Below are 20690 nucleotides of genomic sequence, written 5' to 3'. Positions count from 1 at the left end.
ACTTAATGTTTTACACGGTCAGTGAGTCTGTGTTATTTGTAGATGAGGTGAGATTTGTTTGACCTTAACTGGGAGGGTTTGGAGAACATGTTGGACCAACATAGTACATGTAACATCAAGTAGTTCTAATAAACTGTATAATAAAAAAACAGTTTCCACACACCGTATATTTAAATAAATATTTGCCATGTACTTTACATTACATTATATATACTGTGTTTAAAGATGTAGTCCCATACACTGTATATAAGTGTTTGCCACAGACTGTATATATCTATAAAGTACTTGAAATGAATGTACTTAACGTAGATTTTTAATAAAAAATAGTATGCTGTATAGTACATATATATATTTATAATGTAGTTTCAATACACGGTATGTTGAATAGTATTCACGGTCAGGGCGCTGGTCAGCCAATCAGACCCATGTGTGGGCGGGGCTATGTCCTCGCTAACCAGGAAGCGGCAGGTTGAAGTTACCAGACGGAGGGAAGCCGGTTGAGGGCGGAAGTGACAGAACAGCTGAGCTTCATGTTCCTGTTTCTTTCAGCTTCACCGTCTGGATCCGACATTTAGAGACTTTCACTCATCGGATCTACCGAGGGAGAGAAAACCGAACAACCAGGTGAGTTCATCTGACCCGGGTTACAGCGTGCAACACACCCGGGTTAGAGCGAGCAAAACACCCGGGTTACAGCGTTAAACACACCCGGGTTCCAGCGTGCTACACACCCGGGATACAGCGTGCAACACACCCGAGATACAGCGTGCCACACACCCGGGTTACAGCGTGCCACACACCCGGGTTACAGCGTGCCACACACCCGGGATACAGCGTGCCACACACCCGGGTTACAGCGTTAAACACACACGGGTTACAGCGTTAAACACACACGGGATACATCGTCCTACACACCCGGGATACAGCCTGCAACACACCCGGGATACAGCCTGCCACCCGGGATACAGCGTGCCACACAGTTCGGTAAAGCTGGAAACATATTCACAGATTCACTTCCCGGGTCAATGATCTGTACTGGTCCTATAAAACACTAAAAGCTTGTAAAACACTGTCACGTCACCACTTGCATAACCTTAACCAGACTTTACGATACATCCTTACCTAACCCTTACCTTAACTTTACCATCACCCTATGTCATGCACGTTTTAAAACATGATCTAACAGTGCAAACAGCTCCAGGTCCCCACAACATGAGTAACACCTGCACTACACACACACACACACACACACACATGATCCATGTTCACAGAACAAACACCGGATCACTGTTAGTGCTGAGCAAGATGATCTGTGGTTGGTTAACGAGGAGCTGTGTGTCGTGTCAGGTGGTCGCTAATAGGAAGCACATATACAGTCTGGTGCTCTGTATTAAGTGTGTGTGTCTGTGTGTCTGTGTGTGTGTGTGTGTGTGTGTGTGTTATCAGCAGCCTGACACAGATTGTGCTCTTCGTCTGAAGCAGACTCTCTGTGGGACGGACCAGTGAGCTGCAGAAGACAAACAGAGGACAGACAGAGTTGGATCAGAGGAAGCTTCGTCCTGAAGTAGCATGGAGCTGTCACTGGTGAGTTTTAAAGTCAGAATATAAATCTACTGCAGTATTATTTACTTTAACAGTAGTATGTAGTCTGTTTGTGTGTATTACTGCTTTTATATTCGTGTCTGAGACAAACTGTCTTCAGTAAAACAAAGTCTTTCTCATCTTATAACGATGCACTGGTTTGTTTACCTGATATAAATCATTATAAATGATAAATCGTCTGTTCCAGGTCGGAGCCTCCTGACATGTTTCTAACCTTTACCCTCTGTCCTCTGATGAGAGTGTAGGATACTTCACGTCTCCTCTCTCCTTGTCTCCTTCCCTCCTCAGGCTCACCCGGCCCTGAAAGCCTTCATGTGCGGCTCCGTCAGCGGGACCTGCTCCACGCTGCTGTTCCAGCCTCTCGACCTGATCAAGACCCGTCTGCAGACGCTGCAGGGCGGCGTGCAGCCCGGGTGAGTCAGCGTACACGCACACACACACAGACACACACTTATCAGTATTGACTTGCATCACTTGAACTCTATAACCTGCTTTATTGACTGGACGAACATCTCGTATCACAGCTGCAGCACCCGGGCTCCACATGAAAGCAGAAGACATGTTTTACCTTCAATCTCCTTCATGTCCTTCATGTTCCTCCTCCAGGTCGGGCAGGGTGGGGATGGTGACGGTGCTTCTGAGCGTGGTGCGGACAGAGAGGCTTCTGGGACTGTGGAAAGGAATTTCACCGGTTAGATCCAGTTACTCACAACCACACATGTTCTCCTTCTCACTCTCATGATGATGAGCCTTGATTTTCCCCTGTTCTCACTCTGCTCTCTCCTGCCTGTGACCTTCCAGTCCTTTGTCCGCACCATCCCGGGCGTGGGGATCTACTTCAGCACCTTCTACTCTCTGAAGCAGCACTTCCTCCAGGACGGCAGCCCCGGGCCCACGCAGGCCATGCTGCTGGGAGGCGGGGCCCGGGCGGTGGCCGGGGTCTTCATGCTGCCGGTCACTGTCATCAAGACACGATTTGAAGTAAGCGCTGGTGGACGTATGTGTGTGAGTTTGTCTAGGACATCTATGAGTGTGTTTCTCATTGTGTGTGTGTGTGTTTCAGTGTGGCAGGTACGGGTACAGCAGTGTGGTGGGGGCTCTGCGCAGCGTGTGTCAGACCGAGGGTCCTGCCTCTCTGTTCTCGGGCCTCATGGCGACTCTCCTCAGAGACGTTCCCTTCTCTGGTATCTACGTCATGTTCTACAGCCAGGCCAAGGCCTCGCTGCCAACAGGTACGTCAGAGAGAAATATGATTTTTAATATTTACATTTACTATTCTAACACAAGCTGTATTCCTTCCAGAAATCAGCACGTCTCCGTCGGCCCACCTGGCGAACTTCAGCTGTGGGATCCTGGCGGGCGTGTTGGCCTCTCTGATCACTCAGCCGGCCGACGTGGTCAAAACCCAAGTGCAAGTGAATCCACAGCTGAGGACGGCAGAGGCTGTCAGATCCATCTACATGGTAACTGGGTCCTTCCTCTTGTTTGTTAGTTCTCCTGGACATCTAGCTGAGCAGCACGTAGCTGCGTTATTCATTCAAAGGTCTGACCTCTGTGTTTATCCGTTCTTTAAGGAACATGGCGTCCAGGGCTTCTTCAGGGGGGCAGTTCCTCGCTCACTGAGGAGGACCATGGTGGCCGCCATGGCGTGGACGGTGTATGAGAAGATGATGGCTCACGTCGGACTGAAGTCCTGAAGGGGAACGTGGACGAGTGAAGAGAAGGAAGAGAATCAAGTCAAGTCACTGTATGAGGACGATGAATGTGTGAAGAGGAGGAAACTGTGTGGAGACGCTGACTCGTGAGCAGAGACTCGTCTGAATGAGCCACGTGCACGTTGCCACAGAGCTGTGGAGATTTATTAATGAAGTGTGTCACTGTGCTGTGGCTGAAGTTCAGGAGTCCAACTTCCTGCCTGTGCAAAGTAACTCTGGAGAAGCTAGCAGTGACACTGATTATATTTTAAATCGCGCAACAAGTTTTTAATGTCAGTGAGCGTTTGGACTCCGTCATGAAGTTCTGGAGACGCAGTGGAACTCTCCTGTGTCTGTTGAGTTCAAGAAGACGTCTGTGATGACACAGCTCAGACGTCAGTGATGACACAGCTCAGACGTCTGTGATGCACTTTAACCTCGGCCGTCCTTTCATGGAACAGTCTAACACCTGGAGAGACTCGTAAATGCCTTTCTAATAACACAGTGTAATTTATGTTCTTATATTTTTTTAAGTTTTAAATTGATTGTGCTTCTAACCTGCCTTTTTAAATTACAACATGTTTTGGTTTTTGCTTTGGTAAAAGTATTTCATCTTTTAAAACAAACGGGACTCGGTCAGTGTGATGAATGACTCAGCATCCGAAGAGAGGAGATGGAAACTTGCTGCTGTCAGAACGTAAAGGCCAAAGACTCGTCGCTGTGGAGCGGAGATAAGCAGGAGGAGGGGGGGGGTGACCAGGCATCAAATAGTGAATAAGTACAAGGTGGAGGGGAGGAGGGTCAGGCTCAAGTTAGGAAAGAAAGTATTTTTTGTGTCTTTCTGCTGGAAACAGATAATTACATAAATCTGTGTTTACTAAACTTTACAAATGAACTATGACTCTTTTTTTTTTATATTTACTGTGTCTGGTTCTTTAACCTCCAACTTTCCCAGAAACCTCATGTCAGTCCTTCATGTGACAGATGGCGTGCTCCTCTTCTTCTCTGACCTTATTTGTATCGACCGTCACCTCTAACGTCCTCGACTTTCACCCAAACCCCGGGTTCTGCAGCCACGTAGTTTGAGGCTGTTCAGTCATGAAGGTGTAAAGTGTCCTCACATGTTCACAGGAAGAAAGTAAAGTTTGTTTGTAATCGTACTTTTCACAGAGACAAAGTTCTTTAAAGGCCCAACAGATTAAAATTAGTTACACAATACAAATATAAAATCAAACACAAACCACCTGAAAACCTCTTTCAACACTTTACATCCTACACAAGTTTCTGCTTGTTGTGTAATTGTGTCAACACGAGGATCTCTGTCCCTGGAACTCTTTATCTCGGACAAATAAAGTTGCTCCACAGGTCAGTTTCCACTGAGGCGTCTCCGCTGGGTCTTAATATGGTCTTTCCATCTTCTCCCCTGTCTTAATATGGGATTCACACATCTGACCTCTGGTTACCTCTCTGTGGACAGGGTGAGCGCCCACCTTCAGGGCTCCACCAATCAGAGACGTCCTTTACGACACCTGAGGATTGTGGGTATTGTAGTTCTTCTCCTCGACTTTGCGATTAAAACACTTTTCTTTTCAACATTTCAAAGATTGCACTTGTGTTGTACAGAGTCAATAAATACATAATATAAAATCTTATTTAAGCAGCTTAAACAAGTCAAGTAAAAAAAGAAGTTACAGGGCATTTTGTAGGTTGTGTATTAAGATTGATCTAGTATTTATCTCCCATCTGTTGATGCAGGGGCTTCACTGTTAAATAATTACTAAAAACTATATTAAAAATACAGAATATGGACACGAGATACCAGAGATTTCACCACTTCAAAGTTGTTTGTATTAAAATCTATAGAAATGTCAAAGATCATATTTTCTTCTCAGCTGATCGAGGTTGTTTTGATGGAAACACTTTCTCCTAAGTTTCCTGATTGAAGATGAAACTCTAAAATCTTCGTATTTAAAGAAACAACCTGATTAATCTGTTATTTTAAATAAATAAATTGAATGTGGAGCTCAAGTAAAGCGCGCGGGAGACAGCACCACCCTGCGGCCACGTTGCAGACCTACGTCATCTCCGCTTCCGGATAACCAACCAATCACGCGCCTGTAAATGTACAATAAATAGGACGTAATTTCCTCCCTGCGCTCTCTTTTCGCCGTGCGGTCAGATCTCCATACGGCGTTGTCTCCTGGTGAGTGTTAACTCGGTGATTTTAACTGATAAACCGGTGAAATCCGCGCAGAGACGTGTTGTGGTGATGAGTTGTTGTGTTAACTCACTGCAGGTTGTTACCAATCCTCCATTTTGTGTCTTTAAAGTCTCTAAATATCGTTGAAAAGATGATGCTAATCTCCATGCTAACACGCTAGCTGCTGACACGCGCTCCTCCCGCTGCTGTCCCGCTTGTGCCTGACCATAAATACCCAGGAAACCAAACCGTGTATTCGGAGTTTAGCTCTATTTTAAAGACTACTGGACACGTTAAAAAATTTGAAATATGATGCAAAGTCGGTTCAAAGTCGTTTCAGGCCATTTAGTTTCCGGGCGCCTGTGATGGCTGCCCCTTCTGAGCCGGTGTCCTTATTAATAACTGATCCTCTGACAAAACTATTAAACAAAAGAGCTCAACGCATTTGAAATTAAGTAAATACAATCAAATAGCAAAACGCATGTGCAAATTAAGAACATTATTTTGACTCGTGCGCTGTAAAACGTCCCAACACATGCAAATACAGAGACAATAGAAATGTTTCCAGGGGACCCATTAAAGGGGTGAACCTGCTGTAGTTCAATGCTTTATGAAGTTAAATCATAACCTAACTAAGCAGAGTCTGAAACTGTTTGCACCCAAACGCATGGGCCTTCTCTGAAGTTTTTCTAAACTGCTAAAATGACTGACTCTCATACCAGTCTGTACATTTTAAGGTTTAATGACAAACAAGAAGCTGATTTCTGACGAATCCACTGTCTTTCTTTTTTCAGCTTCCCAATAAACTCGTAACTCAGGGAAAGTGGTCACGATGTCCGGAGGTCTAGATGTCCTTCAAATGAAGGAGGAGGATGTGCTGAAGTTCCTGGCGGCAGGAACCCACCTGGGAGGAACCAACTTGGACTTCCAGATGGACCAGTACGTCTATAAGAGAAAAAGCGACGGTGAGCCCTCTCACTGTGAAGTTAGTCAAAATGCTTGAGATGCAGAATAATCGAGACTCCTTTCTGTTTTTAATCCAGGTGTGTACATCATCAACCTAAAGAAGACCTGGGAAAAGCTTCTGCTGGCAGCCAGGGCCATTGTTGCCATTGAGAACCCAGCTGATGTGTGCGTGATCTCCTCCAGGAACACCGGACAGGTAATGTGCAACACTAAAGGAAGTTCTGTACTTTGACTTGTATACGCACACTTTTAAAACCTGGCACCGCTGTCGGTGTTACGGCGTCGGATGTGTGCAATAGTAATCTGGCCGGGTTTTCGCTAACACCATTAGGACGGCTGTCCCATGACTGGAGTTTGATAGTGACCTGAGCCACAATTAAAACTGTTGAAGATAAAAAAAACTGTTTGAATTAGATTGAGATTTAGAATGTAACTTGTTTTTCCTCTGCCCACTTCAGAGAGCTGTGCTGAAGTTCGCCTCTGCCACCGGTGCCACCACCTTCCACGGTCGTTTCACCCCCGGTACCTTCACCAATCAGATCCAGGCAGCTTTCAGAGAGCCCCGTCTCCTGCTTGTGACCGACCCCCGTGCTGACCATCAGCCCCTGACTGAGGCGTCCTACGTCAACATTCCCACCATCGCCCTGTGCAACACCGACTCCCCACTGAGATACGTGGATATCTCCATCCCCTGTAACAACAAGGTGAGAACCACCATCTCCTGACTGTCTCCTCACACTTTGCACACCGTTAGAGCCCGGTACTGTCCTGTCTGTGCAGTGTTGGGTGTAGGATGTGTGCTAAATGAACGTGCTTGACCTCTAGCCACTCCTTTCCGCACCACTTGGAGGGAAATGGTTGGAGATCTTGCCACAGAATCTCATGTATAAGTTTATGTAATATGCAATGGTGGCTGCTGGTCATTTTAATCTATGTTTTTCATGACTAAAGTGTAATTGTGTTACAGGGTCACCACTCTGTGGGTCTGATGTGGTGGATGTTGTCCAGAGAGGTTCTCAGGATGAGGGGAACCATCTCCAGGGAGCACCCATGGGAGGTCATGCCTGATCTGTACTTCTACAGAGACCCTGAAGAGGTGAGAGTTTACAGCAGCTTGATGTTGCCTCTTATAAGTTGCATGTGTCTTGACTGCCTGCTGTAACGCGCCATGTTATCTGCAGATCGAGAAGGAGGAGCAGGCTGCGGCTGAGAAGGCTGTTGGAAAGGAGGAGTTCCAGGGAGAATGGAGCGCCCCTGCTGCTGAGTTCACTCAGCCGGAGGTCGCTGACTGGTCCGAGGGAGTTGCCGTGCCATCTGTGCCCATCCAGCAGTTCCCTGCCCGTAAGATCTCTTAACAACTCTTATCCTAACTTTTTAAGGCTCTGTAGTTGGTCTCTGACTTGTCCCTGAACGCATCATTAAAACCTTCTTCTCTCTCTAGCTGCAGCTGCTGCAGCAGCCGCACCGGTCAAGCCCGCTGAGCCTTTCCCAGCTGAGCGTAAGTGAAGTCTTGAATTATGTAAACATTAATACTTTTGAATTTAAGTAAACTTCTTCTTGATGCTAAACCTTGTGTTTTTCTTTCCTGCAGAGGACTGGAGTAACCAGCCTGCCACTGAGGACTGGTCCACGGCTCCCACTGCCCAGGCTTCTGACTGGGGTGGTGCCCCCGCTGACTGGTCTTAGAGCAGTGACTCTGGCAACAATAAAACTATTGTTAACTCTCTGACTTACGTGGTTGTTTCATTTAATATTTACTGAAGGTCTGAAATTCTTCCAACATGAGATGAGACTTCATTTGTCCAACTATAAGGAACTTTTCCAATAAGCTCAGCAAAGGAAGGCAAAAAATATACACAAATAAAGGTAGCACAAGCAAAGGAATATAAACTGAAGCAAATTGGAAATGCTGTCTACGATAATTTGTGTGTGACCATGTATGCATATTGCATCTTATGTGTAATTTACACTGGCAAATGGCTTGACACCAAACTTGGCAATAACTTAGCTGATAATAAATCCGGCTAAAATCCTGAAGTCTGGATGTGCCATATCAACGTGTGTAACATAGGTGAACAAAATTACAATCTGGTCCTCACGTTAATAACTTTTCTGAACTCTGACATGGCAACAAAAGTGTGATTGCATAAAAATTAATATTGCAATGGACACAATCTGCAGAACAATAGGATTTGGACATTTACTGGGCTTTGGGCAAAGTTACACATTTAATATCTTGTCCCAAACGTTGCACAGATTTTTTTGTAACACGGTGTAGATTGCACATGAGGGAAGGGGTAGATGAAGTTATTATACATTTTTGCATTGAGATGTGTGTAGATGGGAAGTTTGATCTTCACAGCTGATTCTATAATTGCAGGTGAAATATATTTTTTACAGAAAGTAAGATTCTAATCATGAAGTTGTAGGCTGAACTGTCTATTCATTTCCACTTTCAGTAGAAAGCTTTTAACAAGTCAATACACTAAAAGATTAAAGGTAAATTTAATGAAGGTCAACTTCCTGTAACTGCAGCTAGATAAATATGTAAATATGAACCAAAAATTGCTTGATCAACCTCCAAGAAATTAAAAGGAGAACTCGCAAATTTGAATACAAGACAAAATACTCTCAACTGGTCAGAAAGTCTTTCCTTATTTTATTACAACTATATTTTCACGGCTCCATGTCCACTCGAAATTTTTGTTGAATTAAAAAGGCGATGAAGATGAAATAGAAAGAGATTAAATTAGATTAGACAAACTTTAATGATCCCAGATGGAGCAGCACAGGTGGAATACATTAAACAAGAGAACATCTAAAAATAAAGTTAAATATTAAATATAATGCACAGAACACATGTATGTTTATTAATGAGTATGTATTCATGTGTGTGAGTATTATTTAGTGTGTATTACTAATGTAGTGTTGAGTATATGAATGAATGTGTACTATTGAGTGTGTACTATTCATATTGATTGTGTATTATTAATATATAACTGATAGTAACTGACCTAGTGGTCATTTCTTCACACTGAGCACGCGCCTCGTCCCGCTCGCGCAGAACAATCGTCTCCTCCACGTTCGCGCGTGTGTGTCAGGTGGGCGTGTTCCGGCTCCGTGATTGGTCGGCGGCTCTTCTCTTTCCTCCCCGGCTTCCGCTTTCTCTTCACGCGCACGCCCTGCCTGTGAATAATGATAATAATGATCAAGATGGCTACTGAAGACTCCCAGCGGTAGCGACCCACAGATTTCATGGAAGCTCATCAAACTACGCTCGGTCAGAGTTCGAGTCCCTCGTAGGGGACGGGGCCGCCGCGGGGATCGAACTTTATGGATTAGACCGGGCCGGGCGGAGATCCACGCGCCTGTGTTGTCTGCTCGCTCCGGGGACGTTAGCTAGCTTCGCCGCTAGCTTCTTGTACTTGTCGACCAGCTCCGGGTTCAGCTCCGCGGCTCCGGAGAGCGGCGCCCTCCCGTTTCCCGTGGCCGGTAGTCAGGATGACGGAGCCGAGGAAAGTTCCGTTCGTCACCATCTCGTCTTTCGGCGCCGCGGCCGCCGTTACGACCCCGGAGTCCGGGAAGAAGCGCCGCCGCGAAGATGAGGCCGTCGAGTGCACTTTGGGGAAAGATGGAGGTGGAAGTGCGGCGGTGGGGTCAGGAGGTGGCGGAGGTCCGTTCGGGACCGACCAGGGAGCCGACGCCGAAGCCGCGGAGGCGAAACCGACCGTGCGCCTCCACCTCCCGCTGACCGAGCCCAACGAGCGGGGCTCCGCGGAGTTCAACTACGGGGAGTTGGTCAACCCCTCCGCTTCTCAGGTTAGCGCACACAGCAGACACCTCGATCCGGGCAGGAGGGGCCTAGAGCCGGCTTCAGCTCCGGAGAGGCACCGGCGGAGAGATGTCACACACACGAGTGATCACAACCAAACATCTGTTATCAGGGTTCATTTATCATCGCTGCTCATCCAGATGTTTGTCACCGGGTGTTCTCTCGGTTTCTACAACTTAACAAAGAAAAACAAATAAATAAAACAAAGACAGAAACTGACATTCAGGCCGAAGGCGGAACAGCAGCAACAACATCCGGCTCGTCTCCGTGTTGACTCGAGCACATGTTAGAAACTCTACTTTCATTTTATCTGTGTTAATCAAAACAGACATGATCTCAGGGAACTTTACACAGTGAGGTCGAGAGCTTATAAAACTACATGTGCATCGACCGGTGGTTGAGTGAGGAGAAGGGGGGGGGGGGGGGGCAAGAGAGACCAGTTATTATTGATTAACCGTCATATTTAGGTTCTGTGAGGCTGATGGTTGTAAGAAAACAATGATACGAGTGATATTTATAGATGCAAAGCTGTTATTCATGATAATAATGAAGGATAATTGTTCTGGATCCTGCAGCTTAGTGAAACCTGCAGAGTGTGAGCGAGTGAAAGAACAAACCACAAACCTGTGATGATATGAACTCAATTTACAGCCTCACATCATCATTATTACAAAGTCAGCTTTCTATTATTATAAATACAAACTAAACACTTCCATGCATTCATCTCCAGCTGATTAGATTACTGTGTAATGTGCACTTTTTGCAGATCTTCCAAAAAACACAAAACATTAAATTGCTCCAGTGCGGTAAAGACTTGACTTCAAAGTATTACTGCTTGTTTACAAGGCCCTAAATATAGTTTAATAAAAAGTTTGAGTACCTAGTATGAGTAAAAGTACCTCTGTGAATCCAGAGCTGCTCTGTTGTCGTGTGGAACTTACTGCAAACCACAGAGTTTATCTATTTATGTCAGAGGGCAAAAACCTGTTCACAAACGTCCACAAGACAACTTAACACAATGGGTTTAAAATATAACCCTTTACAGTTTATCTATTAAATCTGAGTTTAATCCCTTTGACGAATGTAACTATATCCGATGAGAAGTAACTCAGTTCTATTCTCTGTCACTTCTGTAAAGTGAAGCACTGTGTCATCATTTCCCAGCTTCCAGAAAAGTGCAGTCTGTGTTTCCACCCTCATCCAAAGTCTTTCTTCTCTCCAGGTAAAGCTCGCAGCTTCAGTAGCCCCTAAAGGACTCACCCCCCCCCTGGACCCCAACGACCCCTTCGCTGACGACGAGAAGGAGAGGCGGCAGGTGGAGGCCATGGCCAAGAAGTTTGAGAACAAATATGTAAGTGTTGTGATCTCAGGATGCTCGAGTATGTTGTTCCGGCTGCGACGGCCCTGCACCCGAGGTGGATTTCAGATATATATATTTCTTTAAAGGTTATTGATCCCTGTGTTTTCCGTCTGTCTGTAGGGTGGCGCCGTTAAGAAAAAGAAAAAGGACAGAATGCAAGATCTCATTGATATCGGATATGGCTACGATGACACTGATCCCTTCATAGACAATTCAGAGGCTGTGAGTTAAAACAATTTCAAAGCGCACACATCAGTTCAACAGTTAGAAAGCTATGAAACATATTGTCCAACGTCTGTGCCTCCCTCTTTTTTATTCTTATCGGAACAAGTTCTGAGGATTTGTACTTTTCTGTTTGGGGCTGAGAATATCATCAAGAGTAGCTTCGTCCACTCGCTGTTGATCTCACCAGCACAGAATCACATGACGTGTCCTTGTTGAAGACGACTAATGGCACTTGTCCTTCTCTGTTGACCTCAGTACGATGAGCTGGTTCCTGCTTCTCTCACCACGAAGCACGGAGGCTTCTACATCAACACAGGCACCCTGCAGTTCAGAGCAGCCTCGGACTCCGAGGGAGAGAACGCAGGCACCGAGGATAATCCCTTCAAGGTAGCTTCCTGCTTCTCTACTACTAGAACTAGAGTGACACTGGTTTAATCAAGATCCTTCATATATACCCTAGGAAATGCTGAAAATGTAAAAAAAAACAAAAGGAATTTTGAAAATCCTTATCTGGACATGAATTTCAGTTGTAATAACTGTTAATTTGTCCTTTTCACTCTTTTGTAGAAGATGAAAGATGGTGAAGAGCGAGTGATTAAGAAACGGCGGAAAAAGCCGGATGGAATTCTGGAGGAAAAGAAACCCAGGAAGAATAAAGTACCAAAGCCTGGGTGAGTTTAACATCTTTCTTCTGTGTTTAATTCTCAGATATTTTCTTTGTATAGATTTTTGTACGTGTCATTTCCTCTTTAAGAAATCTGTGTCATCTCAATTCATGAGTCTAATAATTGTGTCGTGTTTTCTCATCATCACATTCTAACATCAGTTCAGATCCCGACTCAGTCCTGTGTCTCTGGGTTAAATGTCTCTTCTTCTTCTTCTTCATGCGTCTTCTGTCCTTCCAGTGGTGGGTCCCTGAATGTCCATCGTCCAGAGAAGAAGAAGAGGAAGAAGCTGATGAAGGACTCGATCCATCTGGCCAACATGCTGCGTCGCTTCACCAGGGAGAAGGAGGAGATGCGTAAGAAGAATGTCACTGGTCCCAGTTTGCCACGGCCCAACGCCAAAGCGCCCACCGCCAACAGTGCGCTCCTCAACGCCCACCCCAAGGCCGCTGGCGGCAACGACTGCACCATCACTGACCTGAGCGCCGACCCGTCTGTGATGTCACTGCTGGGCTCGACCAATAACGACATCCTGCAGGACATGATGGGGGACCTGGACTTCGCGATGCTGGACTCCCCTCAGCCGTCCAGCCCGGCGCAGGGGGAGAACGGCTCCTTCGGGACGGGACACAAAGCAGGAGGCAGCAGAGTGTCGCAGGCCAACATGATGACCCCTCCCCCTCCTCTGCCCAATGGACTCCCAGGCCCGCTCACCAAGAGGATCGAGGACCTGAGATCGGTACGGACTTCATCTTTAGAACCTAGTCACTCGTACACGAATGAGAAGCGGGTCAGAGTTTGAATGTTTTAGAGGAAACTGTTTGGAAGTGAGCCGGAGGTGAAGCTTGTCCACTCAAACATTTGTGTTTGTGTGACCGTGGCCTCATTGTGCATCTCATCTATCAATCCAGTTTAATGTGTGTAGCTGTAGAAGTGTGTGATGGTAACATTCAGCCCTTGTCTCAGGCGTCGCGTCTGTTCGATGAGGAGGGCAGGAAGAAGTTCTTCACGTTGGACATGAACAACATCCTGCTGGAGTGAGTAGCTTCAACATTTACACACATGCAGCAATCAAAAACCAACAATGTGTGTAGATCTCACCGTATGTGTGTGTTTGTGTGTGTCAGTATTGAGTTGCAGGTTCAGGAGCAGCCTGCGGAGGTACGTGCAGTGGTCTACTCTCACCTCGAGGCCTTTGTGCCCTGCAATAAAGAAGCTCTGCTCAAACGCCTTAAGAAGCTCAGCCTCAACATACAGGTGAGGGGGGGGGGGGGAGATCACCACTTATATTGTTTTTATTATTATTAGACATAAGGACACAAATCTGTGTTAGTTTAAGGCAGAAGCAGGAGTGAGAGTGTGAGCCGTAGAGCTCACAGGCTCTCGAGTAGAGCTTGTGTCTTCTGGCTTTGTGTCTGTTATCTGATTCTATATTTAGCTTCTTAGTATGGCCCCTGCGTGTGTGTGTGTGTGGGGGGGGGGGATGTGAGAGAGAGAGACTTCTGACTGTTCTTGTCCCTGTCGCACACAGGATGACCGTCTCCGCACGCCCCTGCTGAAGCTGAAGCTGGCCGTGTGCAGCTCGATGCCGGAGCAGATCGCTCGCTACAACATGGACTGTATCGCTAAAGTGGCAAAGTAAGAACACGTCTCAGGATGTGAACACCGCTGTGTGGGTCGGCCGCTCCACACGCTTCAGTCCACCTGGTTTCTGAAGGGGATTCGACCTGTGATGTTCTGTTGATGTGTTCGCAGGCAGCAGTCGGGGGAGGCAGAGAAGAACGGCTCCGAGGACGAGGATGAGGAGAAACCAGGGAAGAGGGTGATGGGACCGAGGAAGAAGTTCATGTGGGACGACAAACTCAGGTCAGTGTCACAGAAGATGGAGAATCAGTTATAATCCAAAATGATGTCGTGTCTTCAGCTGGTTCAAAACTACAGGCACACGTTCCACCTGTTGTTGTTGTTGTGTTGACTATTAGCCACCAGCTAACTGTCCACTAACGTTACGTTCTGCCAGAGCTGTATAAATAACGTTTTTTATTATTGTAGATATTATACAAGTGGCCATAAATGTACACAGCAGTCAGAATCACCTCTGAGTATTCCTGATGCTTGTTTGTCCTCCAGGTTACTGCTGTGCAACCTGGTGCGGGTGAAGCTGGGCTGCTTCGAGCTGGAGGGGAAGAACACGCTGTCTCTGGAGGACTACCTCCGAGCCTTCATGGAGACGGAGGTGAAGCTGCTCTGGCCCAAGGGCTGGATGCAGGCCAGGATGCTGTTCAAAGAGAGCATCATGGCTCATGGTCACCTCACAGGCTACACGTGAGTCAGGCAGACTTATCATCACGTATCTCAGAACTGACTCTGGAGCTGTGGCTTGTTCTCACTTCTGTTGTCTTTTCTCTCCAGAGCAAAGAGGAAGATGGTCACGACTCCAAGGGCCAAGCCGAAGGTGGGACTGTTTCCTGTGACCTGGTTGGTTCTGATGAGCAGTCGGGTCACAACATGGTGTGTTAATGTTATGTTTGTGTTTTTCTTTGAATCCAGGAGGCGGCTTGGGTTCGGACCACGCCCTCAGCGGGAGCCACGCCCTCAGCCCAGGCTGCCAAGCGACCGCCTCAGTCCCCGTCTGAGCCCATATGTCTGGATGATGATCTGACCACGCCCTCCCTGGACTCCATCTCCCAGGCCCTCGCCATCCTCGGCAACGCCGCCAAGGGCCTGGCCCAGGGGGACAGCCCCCCCTCCCCCGACAGACCCAGGACCGTTGCCAACCCCGTCTCCCTCCACACCTCACCGCTCCTTCAGCATCAGCAGCAGAAGAAGAACTCTGTCAGCACTACCAGCTGCAGTGCACCTCACTACATCTCTACCTCTTCGTCTTCCTCCACCCCTCTGTCTCGGCTTCCCTCCATCACGTCCTCCCCTCTGCCCTCCGTGAGGGTGGATGGGATGACGGTCGTCAAGGCCATCGCGCAGGCGCAGGCGCAGAGACACTCAGTTCTGAACACTCCGAGACCTTTGGGTGCAGCAAAAACCATCATGTCTGCCTCGCCGTCGCAGCTGAAGCCACGCCCCCCACCCACTGCATCTCCACTCGTGGCCCCGGGATCTAAGTCGGGGGTCTCCACTCCCCCCTCCGGCCTCCTCAAAGGCAGCAATAATAAATCCACCAGTGGAGACACTCTAATCCTCACATCGCCTCAGTCCCGGCCTCACAACCTGTCCTCGCCCACGATCATCAAAACCTATCAGGGGCCTCGACTCGCCCACACCCTGCAGAGTAAATCCTCCCCCTCCCTCACCCAGACGCTCTCTGGAGCTCAGGCCCAGCCACAGTCTAACTTCATCACCCCTATGCACGCCACGCTCACCAAATCCACACACAGCAGTATCCCGCCCATCGTCAAGCTCACCGCCCGCACCCCCATCGTCACCACCTCAGTCTCCCCCTCCATCTCTCAGAACCCCAGGTCTCAGGCAACCCCCACCATACACCAGTACTCCCCCCAGACCGCAGCAGGGTTCCGCCCGCAGTTCTCAGGTGTCAAAGGAGGAGTGACCAAGCCGGTGCAAGGCAGCTACACTCCTCCGGGCGGCCAGAAGACCCCCAACCACAGCACCAACAACATCAGCCTTATTAACGTGTCATCCATAAGCAAACATTCAGGGTCCAGTGCCTCCCCCACCTTGGTCTCCGTCAACCTGGGCCAGCGCCAGAGGCCCGGGGGGGTGACGCCTCAGGGGGCCAAGTCGGTGACGTCTGTCTCATCGTCATCCATCTCCTCTCAGCTGCCGCAGGTTGGTACCAGATCATTTATTATTCAGCACATTTACACAGAAATTTGATCATTCACCAGGTTTATTAGAGTCTCCAGAAGAAAAACTTCAATTCAAAATGTTAGTTTGAGTTCAGTAGCTCAGGAAACATCTTTGCTCGTGGGTTTTTATTCTGTTCCAGACGAGTCAGCGTTTCTCTGTAAATACAACACTGTAATAAACTAATGAATAACTGTGTTGTTCAATATTCATGTGCACACTGGAGCGTAACTGCAGCTGCTCTCAAACATGGACTCTGGAGAATGTCTGTAAAACGAGGTCCAGAGTTTCTCTCTGATGTCTGAGTCTGTGAGGTTTGGTGCAGCCGGATTTGAAAGAGACTTTAATTTCTATTTAAGATGAATCTGTTCCTCAAATAGTTTAACAACAGAAAATAAAGAAGCAATTACTTTGGTCATTTAATTATCCTTTCAACCGAAAGTGTTGAACATTCACTTCTTTTCCTTGGTGGTGATTTTTCAGTTGTGACGTCGTTTAAGACTTAATTAACTTTGGGTTTTAAACTGATCAGTTAATCAAGAACAAACCTACATGATTACAGGTTAAACTCTACAACACTGGTAATATAATAAGTTCCATCTATAACCCTGTTAATCTTAATGAATCAGTGGTAATATCTCTATTGTGATTTGATTGACCAGTAGAAGTCCCTGAAGCTCTGGAGGGAACAACTTTCATTTTGCATTAAGACTCATACGATCTGAATGTGTTTGTGTCCAGGTGTCCACAGCAGGAGCCGGTGGTCTGCTCAACTCAGCCTCGTCTCTCACCCTGGGGTACGGGATTCTGGGGGGCCTGGTGCCCGTGTCCCTGCCCTTCCAGTTCCCCCCGCTGCTAAACCTCCCTCCGATGGGAACGGCCGGCTCCAGCTCAGCAGGCGGCTCCGTGGCCAGTAGCAATGCATCGTTATCTACCCTGACCCAGAGTGAGTGATGAACACAGAAACATGGAGGATTCACACTGTGCACGACGTTCAGCTTTAAAACTGGACAGACACTACATGTAATAAACAGATTAGTGAGCGACCACATTTCGAACGGTTCTGGATCCAGAAGCAAACTTCGAGCTCCATGAAGAGTTTATATATTTCAGATTTCAGTAGCAGACTCTGTGACGTCGAGCTGTTGTTTGTTCAGGACTCGTTTTGTGTTACATGTTAGAGCATCACTTCTTTATCACCATATTGTGTGTCAGATGTACGCTTGTGATTTGTCTCCTGTTTGACATTATTTTCATTTCTTCATCATTTCTCTCTCTGTTTTTCACACCTCTTGTCTTTGTCATCATTTGTCCTTTATCTCTCTCCTCTCCCCATCTCTCTCTCTCTGTATCCACGTCTCCCCCGTCCTCCCTCCTCGTCCCCCTGTCTCCTCAGATCTATATAAGAGTCTCCAGGCAGGGTCTCAGGTTGTTGTGCCTCCTCACTTGCAGCTCGCTTTCTCAGGTAAAATGTGACCCGCCCCCCCCCCCCCCCCCCTGCTCCCTTTACTCCCACCCGCACTCCTTCTGTCCTGTCTCAGGTGTTCTGTCTCAGTTTGTCCTGTTGTCCGTCTGTGGCAGCATGTCTGCTCCTGGAGTCATTTCAGCTGTCCTCTAATCTCTGTCATGTTTTTAAAACTTCTATCGCTTCTTTTCACTGATTTTCAAGAACTGTGCTATTCCCGTCCAGATGTCAGTCAAAACCAGGGAGGAGACGCTAAGAGGAAGAATCTATGATGAGGCTGGATTCCTTCACCCGGTGGACGCTGGGACAGACAGACCACTGACACCAGCGGGATGAACTTGGGACTGTTGATCTGAGATCAGCTCACGTTTTTCATGAATACCACAGTTGCATATAACTTTTTTAAACAGTTTGATAAAATTTGAAATACTATTCTTCTTAGAATTCTGAAATGACAAATGCTGTTTGTCAATGTTTACAAGATTGACCTATATCACTGTGGACAGGGAGGAGTGAGTGGGTTTTTAATGCGAGTGTGTATGTGTGTGTGGGGCTGTGTGTGTGTCTGGGGCTGAACGCGTGCCTTTGTGTGTCTGCCTCTCTGATGCATGGTCAGTGTCTATTCGGTGCTGTTTTTATCCTAATGTTATTATCACTGATATCTGTAAGAATTGTAAACTGCAAATTGATGATTTTTGAGCTTCTTTTTTTTTCCTCCAATGAAAGATGTAAACTTTTTTCATTGTACATAAATTCTTCTCTGTATAGAACTCAAACTGACTTAATTAAAAATCTTTGCTTTCACAACAGACTAAATTAATGCAATTCAACACTTGCATCATTAAAAACCCAGTTTTCCTCTGAGGGACAGAACGGAGGCAGTAAGAACACAAATAGGCAACGTGAATTTAATCGAGTTGGCGTAAAATCAAATCACGAACGAAACCGAACATAAAACCAGAAGTGAGAAATTGAAAAACAAAAAAAGGTTGAACAATAATCATGAAAGTCTTCAAAGCACCGTTTGACACCAGATCAAGTCACCGACATCCAACAAATGAGTAACACAAAAAAAATTATACAAAAAAAGGGGAGTTTGTCAGTATGAGCAGAAGGGTCACTTGAACTGTCAATACGAAGGGGCGGGAGTGTCCGGCCACCCCCCCCCAGGCGATGCCACCCCCCATCCCTCCCTCCTCGCAGCAGTGTCGCTCCACGTTCACCCTCGTGGACTCTACTTGACCAGTGGTCTGGTTTTATCATCGTCGCCGCACTGGTGGGCTTTGTACTTTTTCACCTCGGCCATGTACGATGCCCAGGCGTCACTCTTTCCTGGCACAGCCTGGGGTGGGGGGGAAGAAACAACAAGTCAACACACAGGAACACACACACACACACACATCACACCACAAACAGCCGCAGCAGCAGATCCACTCACCTCTGAGTCGTCTTTCTGCTTCTTCGCAACCATGCCGGTCTTTAGGAACACGCCTCCTCTGCGCTTCCCCACCTGGGTGAGGGGATAGAAGACTGAAACCGTTACAGGAGCTCTGAGGCGGGCGGCCAGCGAAGGAGAAGACGCTTCTACATTGTGTGTCCTGCCTCACCCCCCCCCCCCCCCCCCCCCCCCCCCCCCCCCCCCCCCGGGAGACCAGCAGCAGCAGGGGGCCCTACCTGGACTGCACCCGGCTGCTGTGTGTTACTTGTACAGTGAACAACAATGCAAGTGTACGTGTGACTAGCACTGACCTTCAGATCAGGGTGTACTACGTGTAGCTCAGTGTGTGTAGCTGTCTGGGTGCATGTGGATCTGTCTCGGAACCCCTTACAAGCTCGTCACTGCAGGGGGCTTCTTGTCCACTGGTGTCTGTCCCCTGTTCTGAAGCTCTGGAGTCTCCTGCTGCTGCTCCTCCTGCTGCTTGCTGCTCCTTTTCCTCCTCTCCTCCGCCTCCATCTTCTTCTTGAACATCTCCATGAAGCTGCCGTCGTTGGCGAACGCGTTGCCCCCGGGGCGTCGAGGCTTTGTCGCCGGCCGGCGTTGCAGCTACTGCCCGGGGGACGCGGGGCTGGAGTCGCCGCTGCTGCCGCTGGTTGCTCGAGGTCTGCGGTTTGGATCCATGATTTCCCGAAGTAAAGTTCATACACGGACCCGGAGCTAAAGAAAACAAAAAGCAGCAGACGCTCTTGTGTTTATAAAAGAAATGTGGCTCGTTAGCAAAGTTAGCTTTAAGGACGAAGCCGCGCGGGACGAACAGGAACCCGGGGCTCGAACCTTCTGGAGCGGAAGTGACCAGACGCTCGGTCCGGTTTAAAAAGATTAATAAGTGTCCGTTAAAGAAAAGAGTAAAATAAAGAAGCTAAACAGCTCTGTAGCTCCCGCCCTGACAAAAACAAAAGCTCCGGTGCTAACGTGCTAACACTGCGGGCTAATGCCCGGATGAGCGAGGCCTTTCCGGGACAAACTCCACGGGAAACTGCGGCTGAAGTCACGGGTCGTTCTCCACGTTGTTTGGATTCAACTGTCGACGTTCACCGCAAAGTTCAAATACCTGAAGTAAAGCGAGAAAGTCCCGAAGTTCAGCAGCGCCTGAAGCTAGCGCTAGCCTCCGTCCCAACCGTCCGCCATCTTTACTCTGCTTACGTCACGTGGTGAGCTGTGATCCGCCCGGTGACGCCAGAAGATACAAGGAGCGACTTTTATTTTGTATTTTATGATATTATTAGAATTAGATCATATAAAAATCATTCTGGTTTATTCAAATAGACACATGTATTACATGTTGTATTTTACTATATAATATATGGTATATATTTCATTCACTCTGAATTAACGAAAACAATAATTTATTTTCAAATAAG

General features: G+C 47.4%; 4 protein-coding genes across 6 annotated transcripts; 3 read left to right on the top strand and 1 right to left on the bottom strand.

Annotated features, from left to right (window-relative positions):
* Nucleotides 1-358: 358 nt before the first annotated feature.
* On the top strand, nt 359-4668 carry LOC128459083 (mitochondrial glycine transporter A). Of its 2 annotated transcripts, XM_053444195.1 has the most exons (8): nt 359-624; nt 1447-1584; nt 1891-2015; nt 2209-2293; nt 2404-2583; nt 2666-2834; nt 2905-3011; nt 3117-4668. In XM_053444195.1, exons 2-8 carry the CDS (start codon nt 1570-1572, stop codon nt 3297-3299), a joined length of 864 nt encoding a protein of 287 aa, XP_053300170.1. In that variant the 5' UTR covers nt 359-624; nt 1447-1569; the 3' UTR covers nt 3300-4668. The 2 variants fall into 2 exon arrangements, with proteins under 2 accessions (XP_053300170.1, XP_053300171.1); XM_053444196.1 differs by lacking the exons at nt 359-624; nt 1447-1584; nt 1891-2015; nt 2209-2293 and having other exon boundaries at nt 2310-2583; nt 2905-3065; nt 3177-4668.
* A 711-nt stretch (nt 4669-5379) lies between these two features.
* On the top strand, nt 5380-8191 carry rpsa (ribosomal protein SA). The gene is made up of 8 exons (XM_053443208.1): nt 5380-5499; nt 6291-6461; nt 6540-6658; nt 6921-7166; nt 7430-7558; nt 7644-7803; nt 7904-7960; nt 8054-8191. The coding sequence occupies exons 2-8, from the start codon at nt 6329-6331 to the stop codon at nt 8146-8148; spliced, it is 939 nt and encodes a 312-aa protein (XP_053299183.1). The 5' UTR covers nt 5380-5499; nt 6291-6328; the 3' UTR covers nt 8149-8191.
* Nucleotides 8192-9637: 1446 nt separating this feature from the next.
* On the top strand, nt 9638-18638 carry ubn2b (ubinuclein 2b). Of its 2 annotated transcripts, none has more exons than XM_053444096.1 (16): nt 9638-10281; nt 11517-11645; nt 11775-11876; nt 12135-12266; nt 12447-12550; nt 12785-13283; nt 13511-13581; nt 13672-13801; nt 14076-14182; nt 14300-14410; nt 14675-14869; nt 14957-14999; nt 15095-16348; nt 17108-17312; nt 17763-17831; nt 18057-18638. In XM_053444096.1, the coding sequence occupies exons 1-16, from the start codon at nt 9964-9966 to the stop codon at nt 18101-18103; spliced, it is 3516 nt and encodes a 1171-aa protein (XP_053300071.1). In that variant the 5' UTR covers nt 9638-9963; the 3' UTR covers nt 18104-18638. The 2 variants fall into 2 exon arrangements, with proteins under 2 accessions (XP_053300071.1, XP_053300070.1); XM_053444095.1 differs by having other exon boundaries at nt 18036-18638.
* An 85-nt stretch (nt 18639-18723) lies between these two features.
* trir (telomerase RNA component interacting RNase) lies at nt 18724-19950 on the bottom strand. Its single transcript, XM_053444238.1, has 4 exons — nt 19927-19950; nt 19661-19875; nt 19270-19432; nt 18724-19173 (listed from the first exon to the last, which is right to left on the bottom strand). Exons 1-4 carry the CDS (start codon nt 19948-19950, stop codon nt 19066-19068), a joined length of 510 nt encoding a protein of 169 aa, XP_053300213.1. The 3' UTR covers nt 18724-19065.
* Between the last annotated feature and the right edge of the window lie 740 nt (nt 19951-20690).

This window comes from Pleuronectes platessa, chromosome 16, assembly GCF_947347685.1.
Source record: "Pleuronectes platessa chromosome 16, fPlePla1.1, whole genome shotgun sequence".
In the NCBI taxonomy this organism is placed as follows: domain Eukaryota; kingdom Metazoa; phylum Chordata; class Actinopteri; order Pleuronectiformes; family Pleuronectidae; genus Pleuronectes; species Pleuronectes platessa.
The sequence above is the reverse complement of the archived record's forward strand: the minus strand, read 5'-3'. Positions and strand labels throughout refer to the sequence as shown.